Below are 23,406 nucleotides of genomic sequence, written 5' to 3'. Positions count from 1 at the left end.
AGCCATTAATGGACTTCTCCTCCAAGAACTTATCCAAACTTTTTTGAACCCAGTTACACTAACTGCATTAACCACATCCTCTGGCAACAAATTCCAGAGCTTGATTGTGTGTTGAGTGAAAAATAATTCTCTCAGATTAATCTTAAAATGTGCTACTTGCTAACTTCATGGAATGCCCCTTAGTCCTTCTATTATTCGAAAGTGTAAATAACAGATTCACATCTACTCGATCAAGACCTCTATCATATCCCCCCTCAGCCATCTCTTCTCCAAGTTAAACAGCCCTAACCTCTTCAGCCTTTCCTAGTAGGGGAGCTGTTCCATCCCCTTTATCATTTTGGTTGCCCTTCTCTGTACCTTCTCCATCGCAACTATATTTTTATTTAGATGAGGCGACCAGAATTGTACACAGAAATCAAGGTGCGGTCTCACCATGGAGCGATATAGAGGCATTATGACATTTTCCGTTTTATTAACCATTCCCTTCCTAATAATTCCTAACATTGCTTTATTGACTGCTGCAGCACACTGAGCCAACAATTTTAAAGTATTATCCACTATGATGCCTAGATCTTTTTTCCTGGGCGGTAGCTCCTAATATGGAACCTAACATCGTGTAACTACAGCAAGGGCTATTTTTCCCTATATGCAATACCTTGCACTTGTCCACATTAAATTTCATCTGCCATTTGGATGCCCAATCTTCCAGCCTTGCAAGGTCCTCCTGTAATGTACCACAATCCCCTTGTGATTTAACTACTCTGAATAATTTTGTATCATCCGCAAATTTGATAACCTCACTCGTCGTATTCCTTTCCAGTTCTTTTATATATGTCCAAGTACAGATCCCTGAGGCATGCCACTGTTTATCCTTTTCCACTGAGAAAATTGACCATTTAATCCTACTCTCTGTTCCTGTCTTTTAACCAGTTTGTAATCCACGAAAGGACATCGCCTCCTATCCCATGATGTTTTAGTTTTCTTAGAAGCCTCTCATGAGGGACTTTGTCAAACGCCTTCTGAAAATCCAAATACACTACATCTATCAGTTCACCTTTATCCACATGTTTGTTACTTCTTCGTTCAATTAGAGTTCCTATTTCATTTCGTTCTGCTGCCCTATCCTTTCCAGCTGCTCTCGCCCCTACCCCCTTTACTCCCTGCTCTCGCCTGCTCCCCTTCCTCCCCCTCCGTGTTCATTATATTTTCTGCCTGCCTAAGTTTTTTGTAAACCGGCCTGATGTGTTCTACGAAGGTCGGTATATTAAAAGTGTTAAATAAATATTAACCCCTTCAAAAAAATGAAGCAGATTTTTTAGGCAAGACTTCCCTTGGGTAAATCAGTGTTGACTGTGTTCCATTAAACCATGTCTATCTATATGCTCTATGATTTTGATCTTGAGAATAGTTTCCACTATTTTTCCCGGCACTGAAGTCAGGCTCACTGGTCTATAGTTACCCGGATCGCCCCTGGAGGGAATAACTTATATCAGTGTGATAGGACAGATCAAACTGGTGAAGGAGTGGCATTATACTTAAAAGGCTCATCACTCATTTCATTCACATATCAATTTGGCGGTTCAATATTCTTACTATAAACTCCATCTTCTGTGCTCTCTGAAGTCTTTTGTTACTTTGATTTTCACAGTGTGACACCATTCCTTATCCTGTCTTCACTTGATTAATGTAATGTCTTGTTTTTAGGTTTACGTAACTAACTTCATGCACTGTAACCAATCCAGAACTCTGTGGCTAGATTAATTTCTGGATCTTCACTGCACAATGACATCTCTTCTGTCCTTGTAGTCTTACACTGGCTTCTGGTTGCCTGGTGGGTTAAGTTGAAGTAAGAGACCTCACCTTGGTTTTCAAGGACCTTCATGAGCTAGCCCCATCCCGCTTTGTTTCATCTATTTGTACTTATTGCCCTAGTCATTGCCTGCATTCCTCTTCTCAACACTTACTAGAAATTCTATCACTAAAACAGGTTTGCATGTTAAAAATCTTGTAAAAGGAATTTAAACATTGCAGGTCCTAACCTATGGAACAAATTGCCTGAGGTAATTAGATCTGAGAGTCCTGATCTGGAAGAGAGGATGAGTGAAGAGATCAGATTTGCAAATGATGCAAAATTATTCAAAGTTGTTTACTTATACATACATACTTGATTGCTTATCTTACAATTGTAGCCTAAACAATGTACAATAAAGCAAAAAAGCAATAAAACACTTTCCAATTGCAGATAACTAATACATTCAAAAAATGAATAAAATAGCATAACTAATCATACATCATTTAAGACAAAACAAACAACTTATACATTAAACTGAAACAAAATAAAATCAACTAAAAACTAATTTAAAAGATACAATAAGAGGAAATAATCACAATCCCCAGTAATAATTAATCACAATAAATCATTAAGTACTAAAATAAATACATAGCAAGCAGAAAAAGTTATAACAGCAGCAAATTGTGAGGAACTGCAGAAGGACCTTGTGAGACCAAAAGACTGGGCAACTGAATGGCAGATGAAATTTAATGAGGACAAGTGGAAAGTGATGTAGAAAAGGAAAAATAATCCCAAGTACAGGTATACGATTGCTGGTTCTGTATTGGAAGTCACTATCCTTTAAAAGGACCTTGGAGTCCTTGTGGATAGTACACTGAAATCCTCTGCTCAGTGCTCAATAGAGGTCAAAAAAAGAACGTTAGGAATGATCCAAGTAGGAATAGAAAAAAATCCAAACATCTTGCCTCTATATTGAGCCATGGTGCGACCTTGCCTTGAGTTTGTGAGATTTCTGGTCACCCCATCTCAGGAAAAATGGTGGACCTAGAAAAGGTGAAGAGGATGGTAACAAAAATGATAAAGGGGATGGAACATTTCTTCTATGATAAGAGGGTTCTCAGGCCAAGGCTCTTCAATTTGGAAGAGAGAGGGCTGAGAGGGGACCTGATAGAAGTTAATAAAATCATGAATGGAGTGGGACAGATAAAAGGATGGTTATTTATCCTTTCAAGTAATGCTAAAAAAGAAACCCCATGATACTAACAACCAGAAGATTTAAAGCATTGTATAAAGTACTTTTTCATTCAGTGTGCTACCAAGCTGAGGAATCTGTTGCTAAAGGACATGATCGAGGCAAATAGCATAACGGGATATAAAGGAGGTTTGGGCAAATTCCATAACATTATTATCCAGGTAGATAAAAGACATCTATTGCTATCCTGGGAGTAAGAGGAATTAAAATGCTTTATGGGATCTGCCAGGTATTTTGTGACCTGGATTGGCCACTGTGAAAGACAGGATGCTGGGCTCAATGGACCTTTGTCTGATCCAGAATGGGAATTCTAGTGTTCTTATGTTCTGGGATCTAATGCCATGAGTGTTTATTCCCAACCAAGGTGATTTTTCTATTCAACCTTCTAACCTAAACACACTTATCTGGTCATTGCAGTGATAGCCTTCAGCCAGGGGCCAAGTACCAGGCTGCCTTCTGGAACCCTAAAATCATGGGCCCTGAAGCCAGCCACTAGGTATCACCCTTATGCATTGAAAAAGATTTCCCTCCCTTCCCAGGGTTGTGAATGCTGCTGCCACCACCACACCCCCCCCAGCCTTGGCGAACCCAGGAAGAGAAAGACCCAATTTGGGATTGAACAGAGAACCGAACTGGGGTCCTTCCACCTACAATGCAGCCTGCTGAGCCACTGGGCCAGCCCTGAATAATCAGGTTTTAAATATTTTGGCTACAACTTTTCCCACTCAGTGTATGATGAAAGCAGAGTTTTAAAAAAAAAAAATAGTACAATGACTTTAGAAAAAATCTGTCAGCAAACTTCATTTTTAAGAACTAAAGAAAATACCAACATTAGATGTAAGGAGCAACAGCACAATTGACGAATGTCATTCAGCAGCAATATTCAGAAAGCTAAAAAAAAAAAAATCCCTCTGTATGTAGTTTAAAAGTATCACTATATTGCTTCTTGGCCTCTTCTTAGCTATGATCAAAGGGAAGATATGAGCTAAAGATTATCCCTGCTTGGCCTTTTGGCGAAGACTAAGGGCCTGTAGAATATGAGGGATTAACACCCTGCCAACTAACCTCTCTGGGAATATGAACAGGAGGAATAAATCTTCTGTTTAAACACACACGGTTTGCTTACCCTGTTTATTCTGCTGTCATTCCTCTGTTAATGCACAGCAAAATCCAGTACTTCTTTTTGCCCCATTAAGTTTCTTCCTGCTTTTCTGGGCTGCCAGCAAAAATGGAACTGGTTTCTAATGGACAATGGTGCCAAATCCATTCAGATCTTGCTAGAGGCACACACCAATTCCAGCCAACAGGTGTTACCATTAAAGCAAAGACTGAGATTCCCTCACCCTTAGGGCTGGAAATAACCAGTCCCTGCCAACCGAAGCTGGGCTCAGAAAATTAACTTGGGTCATCCACATGATTGGCACTAGACTGAAAACAGTGGGATTTGGCTGGTTTAGTGGCAAAGAAAGTACAGAGGATTGTAACAAAGGATACCTGTGTCAAATTATTACACCGGCAATCATGATAAATTATTGGCACTTAAATATTTTAACATAGTTAAAAGAAAATGTCTTAATACATCTAGATAGATTAAATTAAGTTTCAAACAGCACAAAGGCAGCCATGACTAAGAACAAACCTCTCTACATTATGATAGGTACATTTAAGAAAGTCAGCCATGTAAATAAGAAAATGATCGACTAATTTCCAAGCTGTCCTTATTAGGGACAGCATTGAACAATGACCCCAAATAAGGATGTAATATGGGGTAAAGCCTACCCCACATCCTTCTCCCCAAATGACAGGAAGAAAACACATTACATCATGATTTGAGCTGGATAAATTGGCAGCAACTTTATTAAATGATCAGACTGGAGAAGCTAACTGGATGCTCTAAGCTTGCATAACTACTAACCCCACCCCTCCCCTTTCTGGAACTTCCCTCAAGGGCAGTGCCATCAGGGATCATTGATCTTCTAATCTTCAGAGCCATGGCAATGTCCACCATGAACAGCAAGCCCCCACTGCAACCTATATCAGGGGCCCGAATTAGCCCCATGCCCAGCTGCGAGACAATGGGTCCTATGAGTGGGGCTCAGGCCATCAATGATAAGGGATCAGGACTGAACTATCATGCCAGGACAAATAATATTAAAAACAGGCCTGGGCACCTACCGTAGCCCAAAAAATGCAATTTCCTCAGTCTCCCTCCACCCCATTTTCTAGACCTATAGCTCAAGAATCCACCGCAACTGTAATATAAATTGCAGTGAAATGTACTTCCCCAAAGACAGTCAAACATGAAAGGCATATAGAACACGTACATGTTCAAGCCAAAAAGAATCACACTCAATTGACAAACCAGGCATAAATTCAAAATTGAACAAAAAGGGGGAAAAAAAAAATAACAGAAAGAATAAACTAGATGGGGTTGGTGGGAAGCGGCAGTCGGACAGAGATGGCAGAGGAAAAAGGGGAGGATGGGAGGTTCCTTCTCCTTTTAAACCTCTTGCCCATCCCTCCCTATGTTCTAGGTTTGTGCTCACAGCCACTGCAGCCAGCCAGCTAATCCCTTAGGATGCAAGGGCTGGCCACAGAGGGGGATGGGAGGCGAGCAGCTCTCCAGGATAGAACCTGGACGTGTGTACTGCTGACCCCCACCTGGCTGACCCATGCTGCAGCTGGAAGCACAGAAGAGCTGGGAATGATAAGGGACAGCACCCAATCTCTCCACAGCTCCAGCAAGTCAGGAGGCAGGAGAGTCACCCCAGTATAACCAGCACTTGTGCATGGTTGGTGCTGGTTCTCTTCTCTCACCTGAGCTGCCACACCTACTCCCTAGCTGATATGATCTCAAGATACTGAGGGGAGGGAAGGGCAAACAGGGGAAGGCAGTGCCAGAATCTATTTTCTTTAAGTCTGTACTCTCTGACAATTTGCTTCAATGTATTAAAGGGCCCCATTTACATATATTATACAACTGGAGACTGCTTGAAAGCCAAGTTCAGTTTCTCCCAACCAATAAAGTTACAATCTGTGCGTATCAATCACAGAAAATATTTTAATTCAGTCCTAAGTAATCATAAGAATCTCTATAAACAATACATTACATATTTTGCACATATATTTCCCCGCCTTGCAGCAAGGATAGCCAAGATTTTTAATTTTTATTTTAAAACACATCTCACTCACCACTCCAACAATAGTGGCAAGTTACAAATTAATATGTATAAAATCATTGCATATTACAAATACAAAGACATACTCAAATATAAAAGAAATTGCAGTGATTTAAATCAGACGATCAAGTCTTCCCATTACCATCCAGTAATGCTATAAACTGGCAAAAAAAAGGTTTGTTTAAACAGCCATGTCTTTAAGCTCTTCTAAAGATTTGAAAATCTACTATCAGCCTGGATTATTCTAGCATAGTATTCCAAATGAAAGAGCCAGCTACTGAGATTGCATGTTCACCTCCAAGGTATGCTTGATGGACAGCAAATAAGTTTTTGTTTGATGATCACAGTGTTTTTAGGAGTGTATACATGAAATGCAGTGCCTAGCTATTATGAATTGCTGTTTGAGATGATTTTATGAATAACTGCTAGTATTTTGTACTGAATTCTGAAACATATTGGTAGATGTGTGCTCTCATGTTTAAAGTTGGACTCTAGTGTCACTTCAAGGTTGCAAACATTGGAAGAAATATTAAAGGTGTGATTGCCAAAGAGGAACTGGAGCAAATCATCAATATCTATACGTTGTGTAAGGTAAATTATCTCAATTTTTTTGAGAACCGAGGGTGAGGTTTTTCTATTGAAGACAGGTAAATTTTCAGATATTGGAAAGCATTGCTGTGATGGAATTAGTGACAGAAAGAAAAACTGCATATATACAACAATTTATGCCCTAGACCACCAAGTAGTTTACACAGAGATGAGAAGTATGGTATATATTGAAAAGGGAGGCAGAGAGCGCCATGTTAAGAAAGGTTGCAAAGAGAAGAGAGAGTCACAAGAAATGCTATATTGGGCCAGAGAAAAAAATCCAACAAGCCCAGCATCCCGTCTCAGACAGTGGCCAATTCAGGGCACAAGAACCTACAAGGATCCCAAAGAGCAAGACCATGCTCCTAACTGGGATAAGTAGTGGCTTCCCCAAGTCTACAAGAGTAATTGTGGTTTATGGACTTTTCTTCCAGTAATTTGTCTAAACCCTTTTCCCCACCCCAAACTTGTTTTATCATGGTTATAATATAATTTTTACAAAATAAGAAGCAGCATATCCAATTAGAGGAGAGCTATTTGATCTGGAGATCACTGAATGCAGGCAAGCACTGAGGTTCTACACGGTCAGTGCTTTTTAATATTTAGTTACAACTGAAAGGTCACGTTTTGCATATGTTAGGTGTTATTTATTTATGCTAGCGATATTCAGGGGGTTTTTTTTGCCTGTAATGTCTGTCTGTTTTCCTAAAGACTTGTTTGAAAAAGTTTACATTTATTAACTAGATGGTTGTGCATGAATAAATTGATGATGAGCGGAAGGATGGAGGGCTGCCATCTCAAAAAATAAAAAAAAACAAACAAGCAAACAAAACAGGGGTGGGTAAGGGGCAGGGGTGTGGCCTGCTGTTTGCGGTGGTTGCTACCCCTGATTGAGCTGGATGTTCACTAGGATGGCGCTGCTCTCTGCATTGGTGGAGGGGTGGAAGGGAATTGGGGCCGGAGGGTGCTGGAAGCCAATAGAGACGGGTGGGAGGGAGAAAAAGGGGGAAAAAAAATGGATAAACTGCGTAGCTTGCTGGGCAGACTGGATGGGCCGTTGGTCTTCTTCTGCCGTCACTTCTATGTTTCAAAGATTTTATTATGGATTACTAAGCAGCCACCTTGTGAGGGATTAACAAACTTGATTTTTTATAATATTACAATGCAAATTGTTTCTGAGGTCCGTACTCTATGGACAGTCTTAGACTCTAGTCTATTATTTAAATCTCATATCCGGCAGATTTCCTCTACTCTCGTTTTTTCAAAGTAAAAAAAGTTCTACGTCCCCTTCAGTTCATACTCCCCTCAGAAAATTTTCAGATCAGTTGTTCGAGCTGTTCCTATCAGACAGTTAGACTACTGCAACAGACTTTTTGTTGATTTACAAAAGTAGTATCTTCAGGTATTAAATCTAGTCCAAAAAGCAGCTGCTAGAGTAGTTACAGGTACACACTTGATGAGCATGTTACCCCAGTATTAAGGCAATTACACTGGTTGCCATTTAATTATCAAATTACATTTAAGATTGTTTTAGTACATAAATTGTAACATTCTGACAATCCCTGTTAATTGAAGAATGTGATCATGCTCCCTCCCAGAAGTTGAGGTTGTCTCAGTTAAAAATGTAGCACATTCCAGGAACTTGCAATTCTAAATTGCAGCAAACATGAATGCTAACTTTTTCATCTGTTGCACCCATACTGTGGAATGCCTTACCAGCAATGTTACAAGTCAAGAATGGTTTAAAGCTTTTTAAGAGATAACTTATGCTACTATAGTTTGGTTTTTTTGGGGTTTTTTTAGAAAGGCTTTTATGCAATAGTTGTTTTATGCATATAATTACTTTTATGCTTGTTTGCTAACTTATGGTGTTGTATGAATGCTCAGGTATTGTCATTTTTTAATTGATATAACCCACTTTGGACACCATTGAATATATATAGCATACAAGTGTGTTTTAAATAAATAAATAAACATGGATTGAGACACAACAGTTAAAAGTATTTTAAACTCAGGAGACTGAAAACTAGTTAAACAAGTTGAAACACTTCTTAGGAATGTAGTGGAACTTGATTCAGACATTTATCTAGTTCATAAAACAGAAATACTACATGGTAGGCCAATAAAGGTTTCAAACTAATGAATTATACCCGTTACTGAACATGTAATACCTACTTCTCTGTCTCAGACATAAAATTATTAGAAGGTAAATAGGATTCCTCACTGAATTGAGTCACAAATTACTGCTGAGGCGAGTCATGCATTTTTTAAATTGAGGCTAGTCACAGAGGTACACCCTTTTTGGAAAAAAGTGCTCTAAAAAAGTGGTGGTTTAAGCTTTAGTCCAAGCGTGAGCGAACATTTTGAGTTGAAGCCCTCTTTTCCATCCATGCAATTAGCTGGGCTACATAATTATGTGTGCGCATATATATATATATATATATTTTTTTTTACATTAACATTTTGCTTTATATTTTACAATCTGCACTCTGCAGTTAGAAAATTATATGCATCAAAAAGTTTAATACAATAAGATTTTATTTCTTCATTAATGCCTGCAAAACATTACAGTTCTTCTGATCTTATCAATAGAATATAGCAAATTTAAGGATCTTCATTTTCAGTTTTTATTTTTCCCAGGAATTTATCAATGCCCACTGTAACAAACAAAAAAAAACAGGATAAAAATGTGTTGAACACTGATAATTTCCCAAGAAAAATAAAATAAAAAAACTGAAAATAAAATGCCCCATAGTATGCTAAAAGCTTCAAGTGACTTATGGCTTGATTCACCCAAAATGCATCTGGCAAATAACAGGCATTTGTCTGAATTTTCAAGAACTGCAACTGTCATTTAAAAAGAATTTTTTTTAAGTCAAGAAATATATTTACCACCACCTCAAAAAAAAAAAAACACACAATTTGTGCCATGTAGGAAGAAGAGCTACTCCTTAACTCTTCAGAACCTGCCTCCTAGGACTGATTCAACAAACTACAAACTGCTATTTAAGCTCCTGCAGGAGTCCTTTCTGAGCATCCTGGCCCTGGCTTCTCTGACTGGATGTAACCAGTAGTTTACCTTTCTTTATGCCGTTCTTAATTTCCCCAACTAATCCCATTTGGCCTTGCAGATCACATTCTTCTAACACTTCAACTCTCGGCAGGTTCTTCCCCCAGAGTGACACCCTCTCCTCTCTTGCTTTTTTCAAGCTCACTCTAGTGGCCAGTTATCCAAATGTTAGGAAAGCAATTTACATTCCCTCACATACACATCTTATCCAAACCAGTTGCTTAACCCAGACTCTCTACCATGTGCTTACCACTGCCCTCTGTATCCGACCCACATATGGTTAAATTCTTGGAATAACCTACTAGTAGGTTATTCCGAGCATAAATCACATTCTCAATAAAAAAAAAAGCAGACTACAGGCAAATAGCAGGCATGTATGGAGGGGGCGTTCCCTGGGAGATCTGAAGACCTGGTGAGTACGTTCCCAAAAGCACCTCCTATTTTCGCCAAGATCAAATTCACCAACATAGGACAAGACTCAACTAACCACAGCTAGTCATGATAAGACAATCTACCCCTCAAAAAGAAGTACTCGCTAACTGTGTGTGTGGGGGGGGGGGGGAAGAGTCTATTAGGCTTTCCTGCTTGTGCTATGATCTGTATTACTAGTACTTCACAATCTCCACTGCTACACAGGTTAACCTTATCGCATAAATGACGAAGAATTAAATAACACCATTATATATTTAATTCTTCGTCATTTATGTGACAATGATTACAAGTTGTGAACAGCGAGTGAGCAACCAAGGTTTGGGGCTTGCTGGAGCGCACTGTACTTTATCAGTCTGAAAGCATGATATCCAAATTTTGGATACATAAGTTATACTCTGTCACCATGTTCGGTTTATATGAAGAACTCAATTGGGCCTCATTGTAATGACGTCATTCAGACCAGCCTCCATTGGTCCATTTTGTATCACATGGATAATTTAAATGTTTCAGCAGGAAAAGGTTTAATGTAGTTAATGGCATTAATCAGTGCCTTTTACTACCGGCAAGACTACAGGACAGACAGACATGATCCCCTTGACGAAGGAAGTATTTCTGAAACGTGGCCATCTCAGGTGATTCATTCAGCTAAGTAATTGGAGGTTACTGACAGGAATATAATGAATAATCTGTTGGTTTTGATGGCATTTAATATAATTGTGATATTGTTTGTTTTGTTAAGGATGACTCCTGCACAGTCCCTTTTGTTATGTTTCAATATAAAGATTTACACAAAAAAAGATACTTGTGTGTGCAAAAAAAAAAAAAAGAAGTACTCGCTCATATTTCTTCTGAACCTCCCTCCTCCCCAGTCCTTTTTCTATGGAAAACTGCATCATCCTGTGAAGTCTGCTGAATATTTATAATATACTTGCTTTTGCTTCTTTCCTCCAGCAAATACATTTTGAGTACCTTAAGATCCCCTGTCCAGGGTTTGTGATGCAGACCTTGTTCCATTCTGGTAGTACTCTGAACTGCTTCATCTTTTCAATGTCTAGTAAAAAAATATGGCCTTCAGAACAAAATACTTAAGTCAAGCTAGAGTCTCACTAGGTGCCCAAATTTCAGAATTCTTCTGGGATTGCCGATTGTATTAATAAAATGAACCAATGGTTGGAACTGTGCTTCTTCCCCCCCCCCCAATTCAGATTGAAAGTTCTTGTTAAGAGCTGCGGACCCTTGTCGCTAGAGTGAGGTTGACGCTACCTACTGGAAATGCCCAATAAGTCCTCACTACCAACTGTCAGAAGACAACGCAGAGATTAGACTGGAGTTTCACCTATACCAGCCACTTTCCCCACAGGTTGGGCTTTTTGGTTCTGGGGGCTGGCTGGTTTTAGGAGATAGTCTCTGGAGAAGGCTGACGAGAGATTACATAGTCAGGCTATGTTCAAAGCAGGCGGCAAAAGGGGCAGGTCGGGTCACAGGCTATGGTCAGTACTGGAGAAAGTAAGGCAAAACTGGACAAGGCTGAAGATGAAGACTCCTGAAGCAGCAATTCTACTACTACAACAGATAACCTGAACATCGACATCCCAGCTATCATTCTGGGAAACTTCAATCTCCATGTGAACGTCACTCCCCCCCCATCCTCTTCCTGCAAATCCATACTAAACTCCCTCACCACATTAGGCTTCAAACAACTTATCACCTTCCCCACACACAAAGCAGGACATTCGCTCGACCTGATCTTCATTAACGCTTGCATACATTTCCCCCAACCCACCATCCTGCTCACCTGTCCCTTGGTCAGACCTCTCACTCATAAAAGCAATCTCCCACACTCCTCCCTAAACACTGCAATACCATTCACTTTAGGAAACCCTGCAACAAAGACGATGATTTAATCACTGCAGTTTCCAACTCCCTCCACCACCTAGACCTATCAAACCCCGACCTAGCGCTCTCCACACTTGGAACAGTCTCACAAACAATATTGCCAATAACCTCTGCCCCCTCTCATCCAAAAAGATAAATCACTCACTCCATGCCAAAAACCCTGGTACACCCCCGAACTAAAAAAAAAAATACTTAAACACGACCTTAGACTAAAAGAAAGACATTGGCGCAAAGACCCCTCCCCCACCCAGTTGTCTTCATACAAATCCATACTACACACTTATAGATCCACCATCCTCAACACAAAGCGCGATTACTATGCAGATAAAATCCATAACTACCAATACAATCCCAAAGCCCTATTCACATATGTAGCTGCCCTCACCAAAACATCACCCCCCCCCCACCAGTGAGGACTCCAAAATCAAATGTGATTAACTCGCCCCATTCTTCCATGATAAATTTGCAAAAATACTGCTACGCTACCCCACACCCTCTTCCTATGAAGTATAACGCCATCCTAGACTCTTGACACAACATCCACCTCAGAAATTGAATCGTTCTAAAAAAAATCTAAAGCCCTCCTCACATCCATCCGACACTATCCCCACCAAATCTCTTATCTATCCCAAGCACTATTCCCAAACCCCTGGCTGAGATAATCAGTTGCTCCTTTTCCCGTGGCAAAGTCCCTCAATCCTTAAAGCAGGCAGTAATAAAACCCATCATAAAAAAAAAACCCAATCTCGACCCCACTGACTCATCTAACTATCGGCCCATATCCAATCTTCCTCTCCTTGCCAAAGTTATGGAAAAACACGTCAACACCCAATTCACAGAACACTTAGACAACCATAACATCTTATCTTGTTCACAATTCCGTTTCAGTAAATCCTTCAGTACGGAAACCCTCTTACTCTCCCTCACAGACACTGTCTTCAAAGGATTAGACCATGGCCACTCCTACAAACTCGCCTTACTTGACATCTCTTCCGCCTTCAATACCATTAACCACAACAACCTAATCAGCATATCAGGAACAGCCCACATTGGTTCAAGTCCTATCTTGAAGACATACACTACATAGTGAAGATTGGAAACTCCGAATCCACACCCAACCAACTTAACCACGGCGTTCCCTCTCATCCACCCTCTTCAACATATACCTCCTGCCCCTCTGCCAACTGCTTTCAGACCTTGGCCTCCCCCACTTTATCTATGCAAACGATGTCCAAATCCTCATTCCCATCCAGGAATCCCTCCCCAAGTCTCAAGACCTGGGGAAAACTGCCTCAATGAAATAAACTGCCTCCTCACCAACCTCCACCTTGCCCTTAACACAGCAAAAACTGAGCTTATCATCATCTCCACACACAATAACAACCCCCCCCCCCCCCCCCAACCTCCTTCCAGCAAAATGCACGCAACCTCGGCATAACCATCGATAACCAGATGAACCTAAAAGAATTTATCAACGCAACCTTAAAAGACTGCTTCTTCAAACTCCATGTTCTTAAAAAACTGAAACCTCTCCTTCACCTCCACAATTTCCGCACAGTTCTTCAAGCCACAATCTTATCAAAAATAGACTACTGCAATTCCCTGCTTCTAGGCCTCCCCGCCTCAGCCCTTAAACCACTCCAAATGCTGCAAAACGCCGCCGCTAGAATACTATCACCCGCAAAACAGAACACATCACCCCAGTCCTCAAAGAACTCCACTGGCTGCCTATATCCTTCCAAATCCTATACAAGATTCTTTCAATTATACATAAAACCATACACAACTGTAACATACACTGGCTTGACAGCCTTCACTTCACTACTCCCAATCGCCCAACCAGGGCAGCACACCTAGGAACCCTACACACGCCCTCCCCTAAAACCTTCCACCTTAACTCTACGAAAGAGCGAGCCCTTTCAATTGCAGGACCTACTCTGTGGAACACCATGCCCCCAGACTAGAGCCATCCACCCAAAAAAAAAAAAGAAACCGCAAAACTAAAGACTTGGCTCTTTAAACAAGCATTCCCTGAACATTTCACCCCCTCTCACCCTAGCCATCCACCCTTCCCCATAGCCTTCCCCCCATCACTTAATCTTTGCCTAAATCTGTTTTGCCTGAATAATGTTAAATCTACATGCCCGAATAATGTACTTTATATATACTCCCTTCATACCCTCTGTATGCTCTAATAATGAATTTATTTCACCTTTTCCTACTCCATTTATGCTCTAATAATGTACTATTCCTATATCATCCCCTCCCAGTTCTGTATATCCTTCATCTCTTCCCACCCAGCCTCCCCCTCATATGCCCTGTATACACTTCCTCTCTTCCTTTCTATTTGTCATCCCCTAATACATCTCCCCCCCCCCATCTCCTGCTTTTTTTCAAGCCTTTAGTCTTCCTCCTCCCTACAAACTTTGTTTACTCCCCTCTCCAACTTTCATCTCCGTCACTATGTACCTCAATCAAGTTCTTTATTATCCGATATGATGCACCCATGAATACCGGTCTAAAAAGCGCCTCTAAATAAATACCCCTAAGTAGTGAGACCGATTGCTAAAGCAGTGAGGGAGAGGCAGGAGGCGGCCCTTTATAGGGCTAGGTGTTTGATATCTGAGGGCGCCACCAGCTTTTCCCCACCACAGCCTTTTAAATCTGCCTGGGTTTGGCACATCGGAAGGTAGCAGGAGCAGTGGCAGTCACGCATCAGTGGCATCCTGCCGTGCTTTGGGGGGACGCAGCTTTGAGGTGAGTGAGCTGGCTTGGCTTGTGTGGCCGCCCACAAGCCAGCAAACATAGTAGTTCTTATCAGGTAGGGATTTCAGACACTTTATGGTACAATCAACAAGTCTGAATTACATGGGCTTCAATTTCTTGGAGGTTTTCCTGGGAGTGCAATTTTCCAAAAAGTTGTTTGTAATTTTAAATATCTATTTATCGGGGCAAAAAGGCTGTCTGAAAGTTACCCATCTTGAATGTGGATAAAAGTACCTGCTAGGATCCACAAGATACCTACTTTTACCTATAGGACAGGCAGATGGGATCAGAGGTGGCGTTAGATCAGGGAAAACAATGAACATAGTTTTGCATTTTGAAAATTGGGTGCATTTTTTTTTCTGAGGGGGGGGGGGGGGGGAAGTACAAATTTCTGTAAGTACTTTTTCCCTAGGCAGTTTTCAAAAAGGAAATTTGCAAATATACTTTCCCTTTGACAGCTGGTGCAAAGTCTGCATAGAAATGTACCTACACATTTTGCAATAACCCAAAGAGAGGACAATTTATCAAAACTATGATAGCCTGCTACTACTCTCCTTAGAACAAACTTCTGGAGTACACAAATTCCTTATTTTTAGAGGCCCAGTCAGATCCATAAGCGATCATACCATCTCTGTATTGTATGTATGGCCGTTCTTTGTCCTCTCTCTAACTTCAGGTCCAGTGCCATCCTGATCTGCCTGAATTCTCTGCAGGCCTTATTCCAAGTATTCTTACCTAAAGCTGTGGTCTTCTGCTTGTACTGCTATATTATACAGCTACAAATCACTTATTAAAAAGCAATGAATAGGCTACATCATGACTACACAAGGGCATAATCTTTTTTTCCTGATACCTCTACTTGTGTGCATCCTAGTATATTCTTAACTTTCCCTTTAGCTTTATTATACACTACCTGGCAATCTTCAGATCATCTAAATTAGTCCAAAGTCTCTTTCCTGTTTAAGAAAAGATATGTCAGCAGCCTAGATATAAGCACATATTTTTCCTCCAAGTTCTTCTGCAATGTCACTAATAAAGATATGGAAGAAAACTAGCCTTAGAACTGAGCCTGGGGGTATCCTAATGAAGTTCCCCAACTTTACTTTCTCCAGAATGGATTCATTCACCACCATTCTCTGGAGTTCGGTTGCTCAACCATTTTCTGAACCAATTTACAGTTTTGTTTTCTACTCCCATATTAGTTTGCTTACTATTCTGCCAAACAGTGATGGGAACACAGTCAGAAGCAGAAAAATCACAGTTTGCAGATGCTAAACATTTTCTAATGGGGAGAGAAATATGGAAAAACAGGGAACTTTAAAAAAAAAATGGAGGAATGACAAGGGATTGGAAACCTTATTTTTCATGTAAAAAAAAAAAAAAAAAAAAAAAGGTAAAGATTCCCTTGAATGCAAGCAAATGGTAACACTGGTTTTCAACCTTTTTTTTTTTTTTTTATTAAGGTAATACCTAGAAAAGAAAATACCTCAGACTTTGAGAAGGTCCTCTTGAACTTCCGAGAATGGGGTGGTGGGACTTCAAACCAGCTAAGAACAGGAGGACCAGCTCCCTAGCAGTGCCTGCTTCTTTGTGAGTTTTAAACTGGACCCTCTACAAAAGATAACACTTCTGATTTCATTAATGGACTCACTTCAGTGTATGACAGAAAGGGTACTGCTGTACTGTTAGTACAATCAGATATATTGGTTGCATTTGACTGCTTTGACAGTCAAAATTTTAAATTTTGCAAATTTTGGTAATTTAGGATAGGTGATAATGTACTTGCTAGTTCTCTTTTCTATTTGACAGACTGCATCAGGTGAGGATGAAGGTAGATGTTCTTGGACATCACTAAAAATCAGTCATCCCTTAGGGGCCTGCTTTATTTGCTTCCTTTCTCAACATACATTTATAGATCTTTTGGAAAGATTTATCATCTTTAGGCATTTCTTACCATATGTATGCTGATAAAATACTACTATTTTGCCTATCTTACAATCCTCATGGGAGTTTTCCTTAGGTTTTACTTGTCAGCTTACTTGAATCTGTAAACTGGATGGCTTCAAACAGACTGATTTTAAAATTTGCAGAAGATCTCCTTTACCTTCGAATCTGACTCACTTGAGAATTGGCAATTTCAACTTGCCTATTTTAATCAAAGCTTGAGATTTAAAGTTCATTGAAATTCAAGTAACTTTAAAACCATAATGTAAAGAGATAGGTCAGCTTTGTTCAAGTTGAGAATGAATAGTTAACTAAAGATTTATATATTAAAAACAGATTTTTGAACTGTTGTGCAAGCCTTACTGCTTCGTAAACTTGACTACTATAATTCTCCGTATTTATGTTTGCCACAGGATTTATGAAGAGTTTCACAGCTAGTTCAAAACACAGTAGCCGGGCTTACTACAGGCACTTGTATTAGTGATAGGATTATACTTACATTGAAAAACTGCACTGGTTGCCTACCAAAGAAATCAGTTTAAAATTCTCAATGAAGGCTCCTGTTGTCTTGCTTCCCTATTGGGCCCCTAATATTGCCTTACATCTATTGCATTCCTCGGGACATAATTTGCTCTCCATGCCATCCTTTTGAGAGTACAAACTACAAAACATGCAAACTAGAATCTTTTCATTTGCTGTGAAACTCTTTACCAGGTGGACTAGGGGATGAGGCAGATTACTTGATTTTCAGGGAAAAAAAATGAAAGCTATGCTTTTCACTCAGGCATCTGAGTGAATTTTTAACTTTGCCCTCTGGTTCTTTTTTAAGCTTTTGAATTTTTTTTTTATTGATGTAATCATGTTTATATTACTTTAGTGTGCTTTTTATATTACCAGTGTATACTGTGAAATGCACTGAACAATTTTATTGGAAACAGGGGAATATAAAGTACAAATAAATAAAATAGATGGTGTTGTGAAAAAGGCTTTTAAAGTCAAACTGGAATCCTTTAAAAAAAAAAATGAAAGTAGGTTCTAATAAAGAAAATAGGAAAGGGCATAGGTACTGGCGAATGAGGGGTAAAATTTTAATAAGAAAAGCTAAGAGAATTTGAGGATAAACTTACCAAAGAAGCAAACAAAAATAGGGGATGATTCTCAGCTGGTCCTAGAATGTATATAATTGCTGGTTTAAAAACTTAATTGGTGATCTTAGCTTGGTGGCTGCTTCGCACTGCCAGATAGAAGGATAAATCAGTATTTACTCGGGCAAGCGATGGTGGCAACTTCCGCCCCTTACCCTGATAGCCCGTCAGGGATGCCTCAACTTCCTTACCTAGTTAAAATTTGTGTTCGACTTGTGCCAACAGAAAGTTTACAGTTTTTATACACTTAACTCCCAATATATTAGCATATCATTAGCTTACTGCTTCGGGAATTTAAGAAAAAAAAATAGCTCCAAGATTATTGCAACAGCCCTTGTGTACCCACAATCCTGGGTTCCACATTAGGAGTTGCCATTCAGGAAAAAAAAACCTTGAAGTCACTGTGGACAATATATTGCAATCCTGAGATCTTTTATCACCACCATAATATGCTGCTGTTCTGCCTCCAGACGCAGTTGTAAGAAGAGGCCCACAACCACTTCCCGCTCTCCAAAGACCTCGGTCCACAGCCAACCACCCACTAGTAAAAGGAGAGAAGATGTAAATTTAAAATAACAAAAGATACATATATGCTTTATTCCAGGGTACTTTTGGCTACTTTTGTTTACTTTTTAAAAGGTATAGTGGTGTGTAAGAATGAATGATTGGTCTAAGTGCAGAAATGGGTACAGTGTATGCCTGTGAGATTAGTTAGGAATGGGGGAAGAATATGTATGTTGAATGTTGTTGGATACTTGCCAATACGTAAGGTCTGTCAAAGTTATTTTAAGTGGACAAGTGCCACAATGTGCTGAAGTATTTGCAGTACTGTCTCTTTAAGAGTGGCAGAACGTTAAGAAATGAAACCTTGTGTGATCTGTTCCGACACTTTTTCCATATGCCAGTTCAATGGAATGAATGAAAGCAAAGATGACGGCATAGTCATATGTTCATGATTTTTAAATGGGAAAAAATAAAAAATGACAGCCACTCTCTGAAAGAAAAACCACTCAGTCTCACTTCTGCTTTGAGCAAGAATAAATCTAATTGAGACTGAGGCAACCAGCAGCTGAGGCATGAATGAATAACCCATTGTAAAGGACTTTCATTATTAGTTTGCCTAGGAATTTCAACATTTAGAACAAAGAGAAATTAGAGGAATAATGAGAAATCAAAGGAAGTGTGACTGTTACAACACACAGGTGCAAAGTCAGTGGAAACTTCAGTTTTCCACTGATTTCTTTATATTCTAACATTAAAATCACCAGGAAAAAGTAAAATTGAAAATGAAGGCCCCTACCCATTGGAGGACTAGGCCAGACAATGAGTGAAACTCTCCATACAGAAGCCTATGATGGCTCTGCTTCCTGTGTGCAACACCACTGTTCTTGCTGTACCAAATAAGTATTTGATAGTTCAAAAACATGCCAAATAGCAGCCAAATGCATCCATTTACAAGTCTTCGCAACAAACAAAAATATTCAGGTATTACTTGCCAACTAGACTTAAAAAAATAGTGTGAAAAAAAAGAGGAAATCCATTCTTTGACTGGCATATACATTAAGTATATAATTATAGTAAATCAGTATCTGCTGATCCTACAAATACTGTTTTATTCCATTTGCTTTAAGAAATATTTAAATATAATTTGGTGACATTTCTAGAAGAGGAAAATATGTGAAAAATGTATAAAACCATTGAAGACTAAAATTAAGGGACAACTGACAAGAATTGACAAAAAAATAATATATTCAGTATAATTTTTGCCATGAATATTTATTTATTTATTTAGCATTTTTCTATACCGACTTTCCAATAACAAAATTATTGATCAATTCGGTTTACATTTTAAACAACAACAACGACAAGTAAATGTCTTACAATGAACAGGTCGAATTAACTTGGATTAAGATATATGGGGGTAATAACATAATTAACATGAGCGGTGCCTAATATAGGCTAGAGGCTGGGTTTTAATGATAGACTGCCAAAGATAATAGTCTGCCAAAGATCATGTGATTTCTAGAGAAGATCTATATAGTTCTCTAGCGTGTATATGTATATGTAGAATATTCGTTAACATTCTATAAATCTGAAAAATCATAAAGGATGAAGCCTAGATTCTTCTTCCCCACCCCCACTGTTATCCTTTAACTGCGTGTATGGACAGTTCTCAAAACACTATTTCAAGATACAGATTCAAAACATTTAAGACAAAATGTATCAACCGTAAAATGTTTAAACGAATATAGCAAAGGTTCCAAAAGTGATACTTCTCACGTAATTTATAAACAAGGCAGATCTACAGCTGCAGCAGACATCCAAACCTCTTTACAGCAATAAAAATGTATCAACCACATCAACCGTTCAGTATCAAACGAGTGCAATTGTTCCAGTCCAAGCAGTCAAGCACTGCTGAAATTTCACAATGAGATTTCGCCTCCTAGTGACACTATTGAGCACATTTTGTTCCATGAATGAATACAGCATAAACTCAAACTGTGTGCAGCCGGACTGCGTTACACTGCGTATAATTTAAAAAAAAAAAAACCTAAAACGGAACCGGATCCAGAAAAAGAAAAAAAAAAAAACTTTAGCAAACCTTTCAATCTTTATAACTATCTAGTCTCTGTGTGAGCAAGTCTACTAAGCTATCCATAAAACAAACTCGACAGCAATAGAAGGCAACTGATTTAGTCTCCTGGTCTATTACTTGCCATATGGATTGGAAACACTTGGATAAAATACACATTTCTGAATCATTTGCTCGTGCGCTACCATCACGTTTTGATAAAAGAAAACGTAATTTGTATTACTGCACGTGAAAATATACGCTTCTGTATGCGGCACCACCTATGCAGCCCGCATTGGCAGGACGTTCTAGACTCAACCTTACCTCTCAAAGACAAGCCGGATCATGAAAATGCAGAATGCCAAAGGAAACGCCAGGTACAGATCCTCTGCTTGAGGGAAAGTGGCCTCCTCGGTGTTTTTCAGATCAGCCCAGGTTACATTATGTGGCAACCAGAATCTCTCGTTCCAGAACCAGGCTAAAATACCTGCCATCTTGATTTGTGTTCCCTTTATCACGCTTTCTCGCTTACTTATGTGATTAATTATCTCGCTTCGATTTTCTTTTCTGTTGTTTTTTTTTCTTGCGTTTTGCTGCAGTAGCCGGTACCACAGAGAAATGGTCTCTGACGAGGAATTTCTTAGTGCCCCGGAGCACAGCAATCTGCTGTTGCCCAGCACCTGCCTCCTTTTCTTCCTCTCTCCCTGCTCAGCAGGAAGGGGCGCAGCTAAGCATTCTTCACAGAGAAGAGCCAGCAACCTCCAACTCTATTCCGCCTAACTTCAGATGTAAGCCCCATTGTGATTGGCTGCTCTAGTTGGCTCCTGATTGGTCACTGAACACAGTTTTCTCGTTGGCCAAGGTTTTTTGTTGTTTGTTTTTTTTTAATCCTGTCCCGTTTGCTTTCACTTCAGGCTAGTTAGTAGACGTGAATGCTCTTTAAAGAGAAAGTGAACAATCTCTGGCTGTAAATCTGGATTTGGTCTCAACCTAAGTCCATAGTTATTTTTTTCTGAATAACATTTATAAAATTTGTTAAAAGAAAGACATTGGGTAGGGGATATTTTGATATTATAGTTTTTAAAACAATTAAAATTGAAGTACATCAACTTTTGCACATATAATGTCATTATCTCTCACAGCAAAAAAAAAAAAAATTGCAACTGTAGCAAAAAAAAGTTGCAACCAGAATCTTTAAAAATTTGTACTGCTCAAATGAAACAAATTAAAATACAGAGAATACCTTTAAAGTTTAAATTATTTGCTTACAAACAAAAAGAAGAAAATACTTCCCCTTCAATAAGTTTGAGTGAGTCCTCTCGTCTTTAATTTTTCTGAATTTCAGCATAATTTTGAGGATATAAAATGGACAATTTTGGAAACTGTACTGGTTCACTGGATGGGAGGCAAGCAAGTAAAAAAAAACTCCTGCAGCAAGAGCAGAAATGGATTTTTCATCTTGGGACGGTTTCTCTGCTCTGCTTGAATAAGGAAATTGAGTGGTCAGCTTTTATGTAGCTACATCCTCATTTCCTTACTTCATTTAACATGCCTTTTGATGTACATGGGTGATGTATTTCATGTGTGTGCATATAAACCAAGTACTCCACTGGCACTTCTTGCTAATAGGGTCATTCATAATGACATTAACACCTGCAATAGTAATGCTTGGCCGAGAGAGAAAGAGAGTCTCATTATAAAGCCTTTTTAGTAGTCAACTACTTATATCACTATATGAGGGCCAGCTAATAATTTGGGGTGAGGTGTTGGTGGTGGTTTAGGATTTAAGGTTTAGGGTTTAGGAGCCAGTTTTACATGTAGTGTGAGAAGTACGAATAGCACATTTAGAGTGAGGAAAGTCTAATAAACATGGGATTTCTACATTGTTCTCTTGCCTTAGCTTGATAGTACCCTGTTATAGAGTCTCTTTTCTAGGGATGTGCAGAGCAAAAGTTTATGTTCATAAGTCCATAAGTCGAAAGGGGGGGTCAATTTCGGTCAATATGGACATATGGAGAATTCCATAAGTTGAGTCTATGTCCATACGTGCAAATAAAAATTTAAACCCCTCACCCTCCTTAATCCCCCCCCCCCCTCCCAAGACTTACCAAAACTCCCTGGTGATCCAGCGGGGAGTCAGGACGCCATTTCTGAACTCCTTTGCGAGGAGCACGTGACGTCGGCGTCACGTCGGAGTGACGCGGCGTCACGTGATTCTCCGCGCGTTTGCTCCGGGACCCTCGTTGCACCCAAAAGGAACTTTTGGCCAGCTTGGGGGTTGAATAAGTTGGAAATCCGATCGTTTTCGCCTCATCACTTTTTTAAGTTAAAAAACAAAAATAAGTTGCGTTTTACATTTAAGTTCAAAACGAATGCACACCCCTACTCTTTCCCCCCCCCCCCCTCACTGTGCAAAAACTTTAATGCACCTGTTGTGCCAGAGGTGGACCCTTAGGCCGAGGTGGGGTTGATGCAACCCGTAGGTAGGGACCTACGGGTCCCCACCGTTGGCAGGTGAAGAGGGCTGAAGAACGGAGGCCGGCTGGCGCTTCACCAATACCAGCCCTCGTTCCCCACGGGTTGAGCCTTTGGGTACTGGGGCCAGCTGGTCTTAGGTGGGCATCCGTATATCGTCGTCAATGAAGGGATCGAGGTCAGCCTAGAGACAGCAGTAGGGATGTGATACAGTCTTGCACTGGACAAAGTAGTGTCCCGGAGACCCAGGCACGAAAAGAACAAAGTCAGACAGGGGGTGCCTGAGCAAGAGCAG

General features: G+C 39.8%; 1 protein-coding gene across 2 annotated transcripts in view; it reads right to left on the bottom strand.

The window, feature by feature from the left end:
- CERS6 (ceramide synthase 6) overlaps nt 1-21,405 on the bottom strand; it is a 373,746-nt gene extending 352,341 nt beyond the window's left edge. Inside the window, exon 1 of one of the 2 annotated variants that reach the window (XM_029605674.1) lies at nt 20,961-21,405. In XM_029605674.1, the coding sequence (XP_029461534.1) occupies nt 20,961-21,130 (170 nt within the window). In that variant the 5' untranslated portion in view covers nt 21,131-21,405. The remainder of the gene's footprint in view (nt 1-20,960) is intronic. The other variant, XM_029605675.1, reaches the window with a different exon arrangement.
- Between the last annotated feature and the right edge of the window lie 2,001 nt (nt 21,406-23,406).

The sequence above is a fragment of the Rhinatrema bivittatum genome, chromosome 6, assembly GCF_901001135.1.
Source record: "Rhinatrema bivittatum chromosome 6, aRhiBiv1.1, whole genome shotgun sequence".
In the NCBI taxonomy this organism is placed as follows: domain Eukaryota; kingdom Metazoa; phylum Chordata; class Amphibia; order Gymnophiona; family Rhinatrematidae; genus Rhinatrema; species Rhinatrema bivittatum.
This window is presented reverse-complemented; position numbering and strand designations above follow the sequence as displayed.